This window comes from Chenopodium album, chromosome 14, assembly GCF_948465745.1.
Source record: "Chenopodium album chromosome 14, dcCheAlbu1.1, whole genome shotgun sequence".
In the NCBI taxonomy this organism is placed as follows: domain Eukaryota; kingdom Viridiplantae; phylum Streptophyta; class Magnoliopsida; order Caryophyllales; family Amaranthaceae; genus Chenopodium; species Chenopodium album.
This window is the reverse complement of record NC_137847.1, coordinates 49,428,160-49,445,161: the sequence shown is the minus strand read 5'-3', so window position 1 is coordinate 49,445,161 and position 17,002 is coordinate 49,428,160. Positions and strand designations below refer to the sequence as shown.

At 31.7% G+C, this 17,002-nt stretch overlaps 1 protein-coding gene and 1 long non-coding RNA gene across 2 annotated transcripts; one reads left to right on the top strand and one right to left on the bottom strand.

Moving 5' to 3' along the window:
* Window positions 1–762: 762 nt before the first annotated feature.
* Window positions 763–12,538, top strand: LOC145578236 (uncharacterized). The gene is made up of 5 exons (XM_081635593.1): window positions 763–1,213; window positions 1,289–1,402; window positions 2,266–2,564; window positions 11,500–11,584; window positions 12,420–12,538. The coding sequence occupies exons 1-5, from the start codon at window positions 763–765 to the stop codon at window positions 12,536–12,538; spliced, it is 1,068 nt and encodes a 355-aa protein (XP_081491719.1).
* A 2,095-nt stretch (window positions 12,539–14,633) lies between these two features.
* Window positions 14,634–16,079, bottom strand: LOC145579443 (uncharacterized). Its single transcript, XR_014099144.1, has 3 exons — window positions 15,406–16,079; window positions 15,214–15,288; window positions 14,634–15,116 (listed from the first exon to the last, which is right to left on the bottom strand). It is a non-coding gene; the product is annotated as an uncharacterized LOC145579443 (long non-coding RNA).
* Window positions 16,080–17,002: the final 923 nt, after the last annotated feature.

Here is a 17,002-nt window from a genome sequence, read left to right as displayed (position 1 = left end):
GAGGCTATTGTAATGAGGTTAGTATTAAAAACATACACGTTTGAAACGTACTTGTAAAAACTAACCAAAGCCAACATAGAAGTCGATCTATTTGTTAAGGAGTCTATTTGTTGTGGAGGCTGATCAATAATACATTAATGCTGCACAAAATTATTAATTCGAAGTACTAAAAAAGGGCCCATGTACCTTAAATTTCAAACAAATGCCGTGGTTGATAAGTTAATCGCAGTTTCAATTGTACAAATATTCAAACGTCAAATATCCTACAATAAGAATAACGGAACATGTAGAGGATCAACCTTGCATTAATTAAGGGTTGTGATGAAAAGATTTGGAAGACATTTTCCCCCCAATTCAAGACCAATAGAATAAGGAGAAGTGAAATCACATTTTTTGTGGAAAATTCTTTCCTTTAAACCATCTTTATCAGGGCCGGCCCTGAGAGTAGGCCCCGAGTGCGGCCGCTTAGGGCCCACACCAAAAGGAGGCCCACAAATAAAAAAAAATCAGCTTCAATACTTATAGAAAGCTGCTCCGTACTTTTACTTGTTATAAAAATACAAAATAAAAAAAATAAAAAAAAAAAAAAGACAGCTTACAAAGTACGGAGCGGCTTTCTATAAGTATTGAAGCTGATTTTTTTTTATTTGTGGGCCCCCTTTTGGTGTGGGCCCTAGGCGGCCGCACTCGAGGCCTACCCTCAAGGCCGGCCCTAATCAAAGACTCAAACAACATGAAAATAGTATTGAGCATATGACTAATATGAATACTTGGAATAAATTGAGAATGAGATTGGATAAAAATGAAACAATTGATAAGCACTTGCAAGAAGAAACTATAAAAGAAAAGGAGCGTTGGAGACAAGTTCTACGTAGGATATTTTCGATTGTGAAATGTCTTGCTAAGAATAATCTTGCCTTTAGAGGAACAAATGAAAAATTATATCAAAATAGCAATGGCAATTTCCTTGGATTGATTGAAATGATTGCAGAATTTGATTTAATAATGCAAGATCATGTGAGACGCATTCAAGATCGGGAAATTCATTATCATTATCTTGGACATAAAATTCAAAATGATTTTATTTCTCTTTTGTCCCAAAGTGTTAAAAAGTCTATTATTAATATCATCAAAGATGCAAAATATTTTTCTGTAATTCTTGATCACACCCCTGATGTGAGCCATCAAGAACAAATGACTCTTATAATTCGATGTGTAAATATGTCAAATAATAAAATTAAAATTGAAGAGTTTTTTTTGGAATTTTTAAAAGTTGATGATACATCAGGGTTAGGACTATTTAATGAGCTACTAGATGTGTTATCTGCCCTTGATCTTAATGTTGATAATGTTAGGGGACAAGGATATGATAATGGTTCCAATATGAAAGGAAAGCATCAAGGTGTTCAAAAGAGAATTTTTGAAATTTTATCCTAGAGCATTATGCATGCCATGTGCTTTGTCATAGTCTTAATTTAACTCTTGGTGATATGGCTCATTCTTGTGTTAAGGCTATTTCCTTTTTTGGTGTTATACAATGCTTATATTCACTCTTTTCGGAATCTACAAAAAGATGGAAAATTTTACTTGATAATGTTCCCGGTTTAACAATGAAATATTTGTCTAATACTTGTTGGGAAAGTCGAATTAAGAGTGTTAAAGCTATTAGATTTCAATGTCCTCAAATAAGATTGGCATTGTCGGAATTATATGATTCTTGTGATAATGATGCAAAGACAAAAAAGTGAGGCAGAGAGTTTATTTAATGCAATTGGAAGTTTTGAGTTTTTGCTTGGTATGATATTTTGTTTGCTATAAATATGATTAGCAAAAAATTGCAATATAATAATATGTGCATTGATGATACAATAAAACATATAGAAGATGTTTTTTCTTATTTTGAAAAATATCGAGAAGAAGGTTTTACAAAAAGTATGATTCTTGCAAAAAGTATTGCACTTGAAATGGATGTTGAACCCATCTTTCCAACAAAATGTATTATGAAAAAAAAAACATTTTGGAGAGAACAATGAGGATCAAGATGAAAAAATGTCACCCGAAGAATCATTTAGAGTACATTATTTTCTTGTTGTTGTTGATATGGCAATTACATCTTTGAAAAACAGATTTGAGGAATTGAAGACATTTGAAAGGATTTTTGGTTTTTCTTATATGATTCAAGAAAGTTAAATTCATATGTTGATGATGAGTTAAAAGAATGTTGTGTCAGATTTCACACTACCTTTTCTCATGGCAATTTATCAGATGTTGATGTAGATGATTTGTTCTCTGAATTAAAGGTGTTACAATTTACTTTGCCAAACGAATTCATGTCTGCCATTGATATTCTTAAATTTGTTAAACTTGCAGATTGTTATCCGAACGTGTCCATTGCATATCGAGTTCTATTAACGATGCCTATGACCGTGGCAAGTGCAGAAAGAAGTTTTTCAAAATTGAAGTTGATCAAAACTTACTTGAGGTCATCAATGTCACAAGAAAGGTTGAATGGTTTGGCAACATTGTCAATTGAGGCGGATATGTTAGAAAACATCGATGTTGATGTAATTTTAAATGATTTTGCATCAAAAAATGCTAGAAGAAATCGGTTTTTATGATTTTTTAGGAGGGAGAAATTTAATTTTAAAATTATGCAAAGTCATTATTGTGTATCGAGACTTACTATTTTAATAATATAAGTTATTTTCATTGTGTTTTTATTTAAATTTAGGAAATTTTGGAATTTGGTACCTTGAAAATGGGGGGTGTTGAATTTTAGTACCCGTTTAAAACTTTTTTTTATTTTGGTACCCATTAAAGTGTAAAATTATAGGTTTTGGTACCTCCGTTGATGTTCCGTTAAGTTTTCCGTTAGTAGGGCCCATTATCTAATTATTTAATAATTAAATTTATTAAAAAAAAAAGAAAAACTTTTAAAAAAGAAATAAAAAAAAAACCACCACCCACTGCCAGTACTACCACCCTTCCCCTGTGCCGGCTTCCGGCTGTTGGTGGCCGAATTCCCCGGGAGCCGGCGCCAGCGCCGGCCATCCCACGCCCTCCCTTTCCCTCCTCCGATCTTAGCTATAAGGGCCCATAACCCCTATTTTCCCCCTTCATCGAAACCCTAGCGCAACCACATAAACTATAACACCCCCAAATGTCCCTCTACGGAAATACTAATATAATACGTATAATTATACCGTAGAGAAAGACTTAGGCGTATTACCGCCGCGTGATTACGCAAGGCTACTCAACTTACTAACAAAACAATACTTTGCAGCAGAAACTTCAAAACTCTCCTTTATTAATAATAACTATGAATAGAAACCAATGTTATGAGTACTCAAAAATAGATACAAAGACCACGATTCCTAACTTAGTGAAACCAAATCCCGGGACTCCAATGCATCAATTTATTCACTCCTCCTGAAAAAACATTGCTTACCATTACGGTAAATAGGGCAAACCAAAACAAATAAGAAGTACGGGTTAGCAAATATGCTAAGTACGGTAAGTGCAAGATAATTAAATTCAATTTATTTGCAAACATGCTTTTGAAATCAATTCCAATAATTAATCCAATAATTCCAAAGTCATGATTCAAAACCAATTCTTAATATTCAAATCCCAATAATTAATAAAACCAATTTCAATTATTTTAAAACCAATTTAACTAATTCCTCTCCCAAGTGTGCACACCCCCCAAGCTAGTCTCCTTATGTTACAAGGCTATTCTTGAAGAAAGACCCGGTCATACAAAGTTCAAGGCCTTATCAAAATACCAAATCCGCATAGTGGGATTACTAACATGCTTATAAAGCATAAATAATAAATATAATTCAATGATTAAATAAATCCTCTTTAAATCCAATAATTTCAACTTTTAATAATAATAATTCAAACTCCCTTTTTTTTTAGAAATCCAACATGCTTTCAAAACCAATCCTTTTTAAAACATGAATAATAAATTAATTAATCAAAACATGTTATAAAAATCAATACTCCAATTTAATTATTAAAACCAATCTTTTAAACATACTTTTATTTCATAAACCATAATTCAAGTCAATTTAATTCAATCACCATAAAATCATTCAAACATGCTCATTCAAATCAATCTTTTTTTTAAGGTATCTAACCACCTAACGTACCTTGATCCTCGCTTAGCAAAAACACACAAAAGGAACCTCAAGATTCTTGATCGAACACACCCTACAAATAAATATAACCTTAATCAATATAAGATTAACAAATAATCACAAATAATGAAATTAAAAACCCCCCAACTATATGTACATGAACCTTTTAAATTAATTTTCATAAACATCATTAAAAATCTAATTTTATATAATTTAAACTACTCATAATAATTTTTATAAATCCCCCATAATAATAATAATAATAATAATAATAATAATAATAATAATAATAATAATAATAATAATAATAATAATAATAATAATAATAATAATAATAATAATAATAATAATAATAATTGAATAAGAGAAGAAAAGAAGAAAAGATAAGAAACCAAGGAAAAGAGAAGAATTGGATTTTCGTTGGAAAGAATAGGCAGAACTTGCAGAGGCTATAACTCCTTCGATATAACTCCGAATTGGGTGATTCTTGAGCCTAACCTCAAGGATTTTTCGAGAGAAACAATATTCTATGAAACAGCAATACCCCAAAAACTGACCAGAAGTGCCCGAAAATTGGCTTCAAAGATAAACGGGATGATTTTGTGTAAAAAGAGGAGAAGAAAAGAAGAGAATTAGTGTGAAGAATGTGAGAGGTATGGAGGGGTATTTATAGGCTAGCTCATGCAAGAATTATAACAAGAGAATGTAGGAAAAATTATGGCAAGTAGGGTTTAAGGGATTACTTGGAGAAGTGAGTAAAGATTTAAGGAAAGTTTTGATATTGAAGAGATTGTGTGTAATTGAATATGGAAGGTATGTTTGTCATGAAAAATATTAAGGAAATTGGAATTACTTGGGGAATAATTAAGAAGAATGGATGGCAAGAAAATATGATGATTGGATATTAAAAAGATGGAGAATTAGAATTAAGGAAAATAGGAGATTTTAAGGGGATAATTAAAAATACAAATTACCAAAATATTTTTCCCAAAATCTACGTGGGATGGCCGAAATTTTTGAGCTTTCCTAAGCTCATATTTTCGGCCCTCCTATTTAGTACTTTAGGAAATTATTTTGCTAGTTTTAAGAAATTAAAATAATTGTGTAAATAATATTTATTGTAATAAATAATTAAATAATAAAATATCAAATATTCACCAAATAATTTAACAAATAAAAATCAGATTTTCACATAGGAAAATCCGAAATTTATTAGCCAAATAAATGGGATTTTCGGACTTATTGAAATAATAATAAAATATAGCTTTTGCCTTAATTAAAATATCCAAAATATATAAATAATCCGGTTTTTAAAAATGGATAATGGATAATAAATCTTATCCAAAATAATAATTTCTTTTTAAAATACTTTTGGTGCCAAAATTCAAATATCGTTTTGGCTCCAAGATTTAAATAGTAAGTTAAATTACTAAAATACCCTTTTTAGAAAATAATAATTAATTAACTAATTAGGAAAATACATATAAAAATACGGGGTATTACATAAACCACCGCCTTCCCTCCATCCCATGAACCCCGAATCGTAGCTGGGCATCGTGGCTGGCCGCGGCGGCAGCTGCTGTGGCTGGGCTTCGTTCCTGGCTACGGCGGCAGCTGCTGTGGCTGGGCTTCATTCCTGACCGCGACAGTAGCTGTTGTGGCTGGGTTTCGTTCCTGGCCGCGGCGGCAGCTGTTATGGCTAGGCTTCGCTCCTGGCCGCGGCGGCGGCATCTGCTGGGTCTGGGCTTCGTTCCTGGCCGCGGCGTTAGGATGCTGTGGCTGGGCTTCGTTCCTAGCCGCGGCGGCAGGCTGCTGTGGCTGGGTTTTGGCCTGGCCACGACGGCAGGCTGTTGTGGTGGTTGCCGGCAGCCGCAAAAGGAGGGGGAGAGAGGGGCTAAGGGTGGCAAAGCCCTACTAACGGAAAACTTAACGGAACATGAACAGAGGTACCAAAATCTATAATTTTACACTTTCATGGGTACCAAAATAAAAAAAAGTTTTAAACGGGTACTAAAATTCAACACCCCCCATTTTCAAGGTACTAAATTCAAAAATTTTTGTTTATGTAGGGGGCCCTCTTCTTACATTATACCTAGGGCCCATAGATTCCCAAGAACGGGGCTGCATCTTATCCAAGACAATCGATAACTACAATATAATCTGTTATATTACACTACTAGAAAAGTGCCGATTTTCGACGAAAAAAATCCCTCGGAAACTTCCTGTTTTCCGTCGGAAATAGGGTTTCCGACGGAATTCTGTTGGAAACTGTCGTCGAAAAACCCTTTGTGGGAAAAGGGCCTTTTCCGACAGAAATCATGCATCGGAAGACATATTCCGGCCCGGGAAAGTTCGTCGTAATTTTCGACGGAAAACAAATCCGTCGGAAAATTACGACGGAATTTCCGTCGGAAAATTATACCAAAAAAAATAAAATAAAATAAACCCACCCCACCCCACACCACCACCCACCACCACGTCCAACCCCCACTACCACCCCACAAGCCGCCACCACGCACCGCACCATCTAAACCAACCAGACACTAAGCCGCCACCACCACCTTAACCCATTCAACCCTAACCCACCTAACCCGAACGAACCCACCAACCAGACCCACCACGACCCTAACCCAATAACCCAGATCTACCAACACCTTAACCCATTCAACCCAAACCGCCACCCACTAAATTAACCCACCCTACAAAACCAAACCTAACCCAGACCCAAACCCTAACCCAGACCCGACCTAAAACACCCAAACCCCTAACCCAGACCCGACCTAACCCAGACGCAAATCCCTAACCCAGACCCGACCTAAAACACCCAAACCCCTACCCAGACCCGACCGAACCCTAACCAAACCAACCTTCTCTCACCACCCCTAACCCACCCCACCCTAACCTAACCCTTGGCCCTGGCGGCACCCACCACCACCTCCCTCGACCCACCCTTAAACTGACCCTAAAACCACCAACGAGCCACCAAAACCCAAATTTAAAAAAAAAAAAAACTTTAAAACAAAAGAAAGAACATTAAAAACATCAAAACATACCTTTAATTATGAAATTAGTTTCGAATTTCACCAAATTTAGGTTAATAAGGCTTAATTCGACAATAAAAACTCTAGATCTAGAGTTTTGACTGTCGAATTTAACCTTAAAAACCATATAAAATAAAAAACGTAAGACAATTGGCGCGGCAAGGGAGTTTATAGGGGTGGCAGCGGCGTGAGACGACGGCGGTCGTGGGTGAGATGATGGAGAAAGAAGAGAAAGAGGAGGGAGAAGGAAAGAGAAAGAGGAGGGAGAAGGAGAGGAAAGAAGAGAAAGAAACATCAGAAGAAAGGAGAGAGAATGAAAAGGGGGAAGTGAAAAAAAACGGCTGAGGGTGAAATAAAAGGGGGGCTGAATATTAGGGTTTGAATTTTTATTTTTTTTAAAAAAAATATATTCCGACGGAATATTCCATCGGAAATTTCCGACGGATTTTAATTCCGTCGGAAAATTACATTTTCGACGGAAAATTCCGTCGGAAAGCCCATATATTCAGACGGATTTATATTCCATCGGAAATTTCCGACGGACCTTTAAAATCCGTCGTAAATGTCCGACGGAATAAAAATCCGTCGGAATTTCCTATGTTTCCGACAAAATTAGGTGTCCGTCAGAACCAATCCGTCGCAAATAGGCCTATTTCTAGTAGTGATTATTGACATCTCAATACACATGACGAGATGCAACATTATTGAAATAAGCCACTAGTAGTTTGACATATATCATCCATGGGCAGCATAATATTATGTTTTATACTCTATTACGCCTTCTCACATGAGAGTTTGTTGGGTTTGAAGTATAGATGCGATATGAGCCCTACTCATATTCAGTGCGAAAGATTACACTTGAAAATGGAGAGTTGATAAGATTTGAACCCGTAACCTTTGTGTCAAACAGGCTCCGATATCATGTTAATTAACATATCCACTCAACTAAATCTTAAGCAGATGGTTGAAACCTAGAAATATGTTTTATACTCCGTCATTAACTTATAATCTAATCATATTTTTAATTTTGTTGTTGTAATTATTTCCCTAATTAAGACAAACATAAAGGAAAACTATTACTTTCTAGATCCTCTCCTTTATTTTTTATTTTTTTTTTCGGGTTTTTCACCATATACCATTGAGTTTTTTGTTTATTCACCATATTCATCATATACCCTCGAGTTTTCACAAAAATAACCCATATACCCTTGATGACTAATGATTGTTAACTTTGACAATCATTAGTATGACTCGAAACCACCCTAAATATATTCCTTTATCTCCGAAATCACTTACATTTATTTTTCCCACCCCCAAAACCACCCCAATTTCTTTTTCTCATCCTCAAAATCGATCATATGAATATGATTATGGAGATTTGAAGTGGTTTCAGGGATTGGACAAAGGAGATGAGTGGTTTTGGGGATAGAGGGAGATATCTAAGGCGGTTTTGAAGCATAATCAATCAAATCCCACTCATCTTTTTGTCATTAGGGATATATGGTGAATTTTTATAACAACTCAGGGGTAAATGGTGAATTTGAAAATTTTCATGGGTATATGGTGAATAAACAAAAAACTCAGGGGTATATGGTGAAAAACCATTTTTTTGTTTTTTTGTTTTTTGGAATTTTGAAAACGGTTAAAGAGGATTTATATATATTGATGGTTGTGATGGCGGAAATTTTTCACATATTCACCTCCCAAAACATTTTATTTTGAAGGAATCCTCCCTAAACATTAACTAAACAAATTAGTGGAAAAGGGTAGGGATACATTTAGTTCTCTTGTACACACCAATGAAGTGTATGTTGCTAACTCAGTCAAGGTAAGAGGGAAAGAAATAAAATGATGGACCACTTTAAAATAAGAATCCCTTTCAACATTTTTTTTTCTACACCAAATATACCCCTAATATCTCCCCAAATTAGTTTTAATTTAGTTCATGTAGCTTTATAAATTTGATTATATATATATATATATATATATATATATATATATTACTTTTTATTTATTTATTTATTTGAGGAAAACTATCAAAACTTTTACTAACTAAATTAGTTCATTTTGCTCTATTATATAATTGATGGAGCAGAATATTAGTGATGTAGTATTCGATTAAGAGTTGTTTAAATTTATAATTGTGTCATAATGCCCACAAAATTTTAGATATGTAGAGGATATGAGTACAGTGTACAGACATTACTCACATTGCAAGTCTTGAGCAAAGTCTCAACATGAGTCTTGCTTAAGATTCTTGCAATGAACTCATTTAAGACTCATGTGAGTCTTACACGGAGTTTGGAAAAACCAAACCCATGTCAAGACTTTGCAAGGCAATGAAAATTGGCCACCTCACCAACCAAAAGTTTACAATAATTTATTTAAAAAAAAAAAGATATTTTAGAAAGAAATAAATAAATTTTGAAGAGGATTAAGTGAGTCTGAAGTGAGCTGAGTCTTGAGATAATGTGTAAATTTGGAGAAAGTCTTGTGTGAATCTGAATAATAAAAAAAGTATTTTAAAGTTAGTGAAAAGCTGATGTGGCAGAATCTGAAGTCTGGGTTCGAGTATGGGGATAATAAACTCACCCTTAGACACTATACTTGACTTCGGCTCTAGCAAGTAGTGACGACCAACATCTTCATCACCTCATGTGTCACATCTTTTGCACGTACTTGTAATTTTACTTTGTGTTTATTTAATTGAGGTATACTCCCTCCGTTTTTAAATATTTGTTTTACTTTTTTTTCCGATCATTTTTAAATACTTGCTCCATTTTCTTATTTGGAAATCTTTTACAATATTTAATTCATTTCACTCAACTAGTGGATCCAACATTAATCATATTTTATAAATTTTATAATCTTTGTCCTCCAATTTTCTCAACTACTTTTATTTTTTATAATTTTTTATTCTTCCACCAACCGCGGCCACTACCTTCATTTTTTATTATTTCTTCAATTTCTCCTAAAGCTTCGTATGTAGAGAAATGGAGCAAGAATTTAAAAACGAAGGGAGTATTTTTTCAATCTTACTTTGCTGAACTAGAATTATTTTTACTATATTGAAATTATATTTATTAAAAGAATGGCCCCTGCTTTTTTCATGTTATACATATTTCATTTTATTTAAGATTTTAAGGTATGAATCTAGTGGCTTTGATTTCTTCATTCTATACTATTCTCATTCATATATATATATCTAATGGTCCTACTCTTTCCATGGTTAAGAACTAAGGAAAGTTTATGAGTTAGTACTAAGTTTACATAAGTTCTAATCAAGCGTAATAGAAGATACATTCGAATATTAGAACAATGATATTATAAGTCTAGTCATGTTTTGTTCTCCGTCCGTTCCATAGAACTCTTTTCACTTTTCGTCTGAGGTTATTTCATAAATATATTAGAGTATTTTACAGGCCCTATAACGATCTTTTCAGATTTAAGTACCAAATTTTTATTTTTTTTTTATCAAAACGTTACTTCATACAATTTTTATAACACCATCTCTAACGGTGAGATTCAAGTTTGAGTATTAAAATACAAAATGAGTTGTTTTTTTTACCTTCAATGGTGATACCATACCTACTTCTCAATTTAACAACTCATATGAAATTTAATTTTTCAATGGTGAGACTTTCTAAAATATACAAATGTCATTTTCAATTTATGGCCCATCAAATAATGTAAGATTAAAAAATAAAAAATAAAAAAGGTAAAACTTAAATAAATTACAAAATATATTAGAATATTGACAAGGGGCCCATACTTTTTGTCAAATGAGACTCAAAGTTGAGTATCTAAACTTAGCAACTTTCTTTTAGAGTTGCTAAATTTAGATACCAGATTATTGGTATACATTGCAAATAATACTCTCTCTCTCTCCTAAAAATACTCACTTGAGTTTCACCATTGGAGAGGGTCTAAAACCGAAGAAGTAGTCAATTACCATTTGACTGCGCAGTCGCAGCACAAGACCTCTTCAAATTGCAGAAGGCTTCACCAGCCAAGAAGCCCATAAATTATGATTCGGCCTAAACGAACTTGGCCCTTATGATAAAAACTAGTACAAATTTTTCACTACACTCTAGGGTAGGCAGCTTCCCCTACACCCCCTCCCCACTAACTACGTCTAAATGCCATCTTTTGTGGTTTTTTTTTTTTATTTTTTTTAACTTTCCATTCAAGAAAACCAAATATATATTTTATAGATCTAATTTTTAATTTTCTCTCTCCTATTTTTCACTGATTTTATTTTCTCTCTCCTCTTTTTTCTACATTGTTTTTAATTTTCTCTCTCTTCTTCCATGTAGATCTCAAACTCAGTTGCATTTGAGCATGATTATGAGTCAATTTTCCCTATTGGAGTTAGATTACTTGTTTCGTTTAAACATCAATGTAAGTAATTCGTATTTTAAATGATAATCAATCAATTGATTTTGATAATGCTATGTTTTTCGATTGTAATTGTGCGATTATAATGTTTTGGTTTCATAGTTTTTGTTCTACTGATTTTAATTTTGATTATAATGCTCTGGTTTTGGTATTGGTTTTTGTTATTAGTAGTTGATTCAAAGTTTTGGTTGTATTATTCTTCTAATTTGATTCTTATTTGTGTAATTGTTTTTATTTTTTAATTTTGATTGTTACCTTTCCAGTTTTGTGCGTCTTATATGAATATCTATAGTTGTTATAATTTTGCCAAATCGATTATATTTATCACATTGGTGTGTCATTTAAAATTAATCTTAGTAAAAAAAAATGATCACTTGTGTAATAGTAAATGTTCATTTATGTTTAAAGTATGTTTTCGTAGTAAACTATAGGTTTATTGTAGTCGTATACGAAAATATATGTTGTACATGTGAATTTGAATGATTTTCATTCTTTTAAAGACGCTCATGTAAATTTTAACTAGTGAACATATTTTAATATTTATTCCCTCAAAAAAAATAGTTTAACATTTGTTATTCTGTTTTGTTGTAATAATGTTCAATTATGCAATTATAAATGTTTATTTATATATACACTTGTGTTTATGGAATTATAAGTTGTACATGTAACTTTTAATGATTATCACTGTTTTGTATTAATAATGTTCAGTTATGTAACTATAGATGATCATTTATATTTTTACATATGGTAATTTTACTGTAATTGATCAAATGCATTATTGTAATTGACCATTATTGCTATTGTATTTGTTCATTTATTACATGTTTAATTATTGCAGTGGGAATAGAGGATGCTGTTATTTTTGAAGAAGCAAGTCACATTGATTTTTTGGGGAAACAATTTCCTTCGGAAGATGATGCTTATGAAATGCATAATGAGTATGCTTTTATGAAATGATTTATTTGTTCTAATAAAGGGTTATAAATATAATAAGTGTAGAAATATTAGATCCTATGAGTGACTTGATACAATAACTGAATGTTTACCTTTTGTACAGTTTCCTATCGATCGTTAAGGTGTGTTTATGAACATATTCTAATATAGTTAGTGAATGATGGTTCAAAGTCGTCAAAAAAATATTAGTATTATATATATACTATTTAAATATTTGCTTTTGAACAATGTGACTTGTAATAATACTTTGGGAAACAAAAAAGTTTATATCCTTTATTAAAATCAAATAGAAATTGTATATCACCAAAAATTAAACTATTGAATATTAAATATACAACTCAATTCTACACATACTGATGTTGCGCGAATCCATGCATTCTTGATTTTCTTATTTTTGTCGTCTGATCTTCCTTTTTTTTCCTTGCTAAATATCCACGATTCTTTGTTTAACTAATAGACAAAAACAAGATTGTTTAGTTAGATTTGAGCAAGAATAAGTGTTGAAATGAACTAATTTTCATATGAATATGAAAATATAACAATTGAAATGATTGATATGGAAATGAACATATATTAATATATAAATGAACATGTATATTTGTAGAAATGATCATCTATTAATATGGAATGAACAACTATTAATACAATAATGAACATATTTACATAATTGAATATGAAAATGTACATCTATTAATATATAAATGAACATGCATTAGTTTAAAAATGCCTATGAAAGATATCATTCAATGAACATGAATTATATACGTAAATAACACTTGAAGCTATCAATATGTGATTTATAATACATCCATCTAGAAAAAAGACATATATTGAAACTCAAAATTTAACCGAGCATGAAATATTTGAAGAAGATGACCAAAATATAAATATTTATCAAAATTCTAGTAATTGTATATTAATATGTGAAAACCATATACTTTTATGCGATTGAAATCTACCAAAATATAAAGAATATTCATCTAAAATAAATTTCCACTCCAAACTATGAAAAAGAACGAATATTTATATATACAATGACTATGTAGTAATAATTTTCCACTCCAAACTCTGAAAAAGAATGAACATTAATACAATGACTATGTTGTAATATATAAATGTAGTGATATATTTATATTAATCATCTATTAACATGTGAATGATTGTATACTAATATATATATGAACATTTATTGAAAACAGAAATGAACATTTAGTAAAAAAGAAACACTACGAACTAATTCAATTAATGCTTTCTTTTCTCAAGAATCTTTGATGTTCTTCTCTGAAATTATTTCCTTCAACTGCTCAAAAAAAAAGGAATACTTCATAGTTCATACCCAAAAATCAAAAGCTACTTGTTCAGATTACTAGTTTTTAAATGAAAATTAGTAAAAATTACTAAAATGCAATAGTTCATACTCTTTTTCTATGTTTTATACTTCGATGATGATCCTGTAACACAATTGCAACAAAAAATTACTAAAACTAGGGTTTATACTCTTTTTCGAACTAAATATGAACAAAATCACTTACTCATTTGAATTTCGACCTTGATTAGTTGAATTATGTAGTAACTGGACAATTGTTTTTGATAATTTGTCATAAATTCATGGAAATTTTCAGATTTGAAAATGCAAAAAAAAGATGTAGAGAGAGAAGATGTAGAAAATGGGTGAGGAGAGAGAAAGTGAAATGATAATGGTATTTTATAATCTGTAAATATGGGGTGGGGGAAATAGTACGGATATTACTATGTAGTTACTGTAAAAGTGAGTATTTGGGGAAGGGATGTTAAACGATGAGTTTAGGGAGGGGTGTAGGCTAAGATGCCTAGACTACAGTCTAGCCATATATAATTATAAAAACTAGTGGCATCAAAAATTCAAAATGCAGAAGGCTTCACCAGCACAAGAAGCCCATATATGGGCCTAGTATAGTAGTATCTAGTAAACTTTTCTACTAGTACACGGTATAGTACAAGTACTAAAGTAGATGGGGAACTCACAAGGCCGTCCCAACAAAATTGGAGGCCTTATGTAAAATTTAAAAAAGAGGTCCTTAAATTAATTAAAAAAAAAAAAAAAAACTCATCTTTAAAGTTCTAAAATAAACTGATGATATATAAAGAAATAGTTATTACAAAACAAAACATGTCAAAGTTCTTAAAACTACTAATTATTCATTACATATTAATTGAACATTCAACTAAAATCAATCTATCAATCTTTCATGTGAAAAGAACCTTTCTCCTTGCATTCTTGGAAGCAAAATCTTCGATTAAATCTTCATAATCAACATTCTCCAAGAGATCATTCTCGATTGCTATCAATCTTCATAATCAACAATTGCGACACAAATCAATCAAATCACTAACTAAAACAGAAAGCAATAACAAGAACAATATTATCTAAACTACTGACATAAAATTAGGCTAAAAAAATGAAATAATAAAAATAAAAACAAGGATGGAGTTTGGAGACAAACAACCTGTCAACCTATACGGCGATACCAAATTCATCTCAAAAACTCCTGCCAATTGCAATATTCCAACAACTCCTTGCAATCTTAACACGATCTTATACCTGCCGAACATGGAAAACAACAATATTAATTAACTAATTTTCAAACAAATTATAAACAATTACAATTACTTAAATAGCATATAAATTAGACTTATACCTTTAATTTGAGACAATCAAGTGTTCGATTGTTCGGCAATTGCAAAAATCAACCAATTTTTGTTCTTGTTAATGACTAATGAAAATTGAGACAATTAGAAAAAAAATTCCCCGAAACTGTAGATTAATTCATAGAAATTAAAATTGATCTCAAAATTGGACGAAATTATATAGAGAGTTTGAAATTGATTACCTTTTTTAGGATAATCAATCTTTGACTGTTTGGATTTAGGAAGGAGTTTTGAAATTTTAATAGGGTGATATGAAGAGTCAAACAGAAAAAATCTATACTTATGATTTATAGAACATTTATCCATGGAAATTTGGAACAAATTAATGTAGAGCAAGAGAGATTTTCGGGAAGGAGAAAGATTTTCGGAAGGATTAATGGAAATTTTTTTCCACAATTAATGAGAGGATAATTGACTGGTACTTAGGTATCTCGTATAAGCGCTTGATCAAAGATGGGAAGGAAGGTAAAAATGGGCCCTCATTTTTTTGGGCAGCTGCTCATCATGCCGCACACCATAAGTGCCAAAGTCACAAGTTCGAGTTCCGCCAACTACCTTTCCTTAAAGGTAGTGCCATAGTGGAGTTCCCTTATCCCCAACCCCTCTACTCTTAAAGGTTAACCCACGGAGCTTAGCTGGTTTAACCTGTGGGATGTGTTGGTTCAGTAGGGTCTTTCATTTTAGCTTAAAATGTATACATAGTATTAAAAAAAAAAAAAAAAAAAAAAAAAAAAAAAAAAAAAAAAAAACCTCAGATATTATCTTGTTGTTATAGTATTATCTTATGATTTTACTGTGTCAATTATTTTGAAATGATTTGACCCAAAAACCAGCTAACATCAAGTAGATTAAGCTACTCTAGTACTCCACCAATTATACTTGTATTGTATATGACTATATGGACATATGATGCTTAAGTTTTTTTTTTTTTTTTATTATTGAATTTTTGCTTGACCATAGGGCAGAGAAACAATTTAATTACACCTGGTTGGGAAACTTAATGAAATATCTAGAAAACAATCTACACAATTAATTGATTGGAAAAATTAAACTTATATATTTTCATTGTCAAGTTAGTGTGATTATATATGAAGTATTATTTTTTAAGTTAAATATTAAAGTCGTCATTCGTCAAATTAAATTTAGTTACTGGATTTCTAAAAATATTACACGTTGTTAAAAATAAATACAAGTATTACGTAGTATATGGAGTAAAGAGCGAATATGTAATAGTATACCAGGTATTTATTCCATTCAAACTACTCATTAGTTCATTATTAACATCTAACATCAAATTTATTTATAATAGTAATCACAAACATGACTAACAAGTTACAACAATTGTTTTTTTTTTTTTTTTTTTTTTTTTTGGGTGTGGGAAGAGAGGGGCAAGCCACACTAACAACAATTGATGAAAGTATGATTTAGAAGTGATTTAATTAACATCATCTCCATCTCCAAGATACACAAAATTAACTTAATCAAGATTATATACGTGGCGAGCAACGATAGGCAAAGTAGAAACACGTCGCCCACTAAGAAATGAGAACCATAGAATTATTAGAATCACGTTGTTTTCATTAGCTTATGTCAAAATCTACACACTAAATGTAAGTCTTAATGACATCAAATCTGAAAAGGCATTTTGTACACTTTCCTTAAAATGGAAATGGGATCTGGAAACAGGATTGAAAGAGATTAAATATTTGATTCCCCTTGATTAAGTAAGCTATGGTCCAACATGTTGCACTTGAGGTTTCCCGATTTGTACTATATTCC